The 705-nt window shown below is 57.2% G+C and overlaps 1 protein-coding gene across 1 annotated transcript; it reads right to left on the bottom strand.

The window, feature by feature from the left end:
• Positions 1-46: 46 nt before the first annotated feature.
• Positions 47-516, bottom strand: GNI_236200 (hypothetical protein; the record flags this gene model as incomplete). Its single annotated transcript, XM_011136435.1, has 2 exons — positions 47-105; positions 147-516. 2 exons carry the CDS (start codon positions 514-516, stop codon positions 47-49), a joined length of 429 nt encoding a protein of 142 aa, XP_011134737.1.
• Between the last annotated feature and the right edge of the window lie 189 nt (positions 517-705).

Genomic DNA, 705 nt, shown 5'->3' with positions numbered 1-705 from the left:
ACTGGGTCTTGGGGGTCTGGGCTGCGTCGGATGAGTAGTCGGGACCTTATGGGTAGTGGAAGCCGAAGTTCCCTCGGTCGTGGTCACACCAGTAGCGGTAGTACCCTCAGTCGTAGCAGTAGTACCCTCAGTCGTAGCAGTAGTACCCTCAGTCGTAGCAGTAGTACCCTCAGTCGTAGCAGTAGTACCCTCAATCGTAGCAGTAGTACTCTCAGTCGTAGCAGTAGTACTCTCAGCCGCGGTCACGCCTGTGGCGGTACTGTCGCCGGAAGTGGTTTCAGGCGCAGTAAAGCTCGTGCCGTCGGTACTGGCGTTGGTGCTGGTAGTACTGGGTCTTGGGGGTCTGGGCTGCGTCGGATGGGTAGTCGGGACCTTATAGGTAGTGGAAGCCGAAGTTCCCTCGGTCGTGGTCACACCACTAGCGGTAGTACCCTCAGTCGTAGCAGTAGTACCCTCGGTCGTAGTCACACTAGTAGTGGTAGTATCCTCAGTCGTAGCAGTAGTACCCTCAGTCATGGTTACACCTGTAGCGGTACTGTCGCCGGAAGTGGTTTCAGGCGCAGTAACGCTCGTGCCGTCAGTACTGGCGATGGTGCTGGTAGTACTGGGTCTTGGGGGCCTGGGCTGCGTCGGATGAGTAGTCGGGACCTTATGGGTAGAGGAAGCCGAAGTTCCCTCGGTAGTACCCTCAGTCGTAGCAGTAGT

Source organism: Gregarina niphandrodes (genome assembly GCF_000223845.1).
Source record: "Gregarina niphandrodes unplaced genomic scaffold scaffold00850, whole genome shotgun sequence".
Lineage (NCBI taxonomy): Eukaryota > Apicomplexa > Conoidasida > Eugregarinorida > Gregarinidae > Gregarina > Gregarina niphandrodes.
The sequence above is the reverse complement of the archived record's forward strand: the minus strand, read 5'-3'. Positions and strand labels throughout refer to the sequence as shown.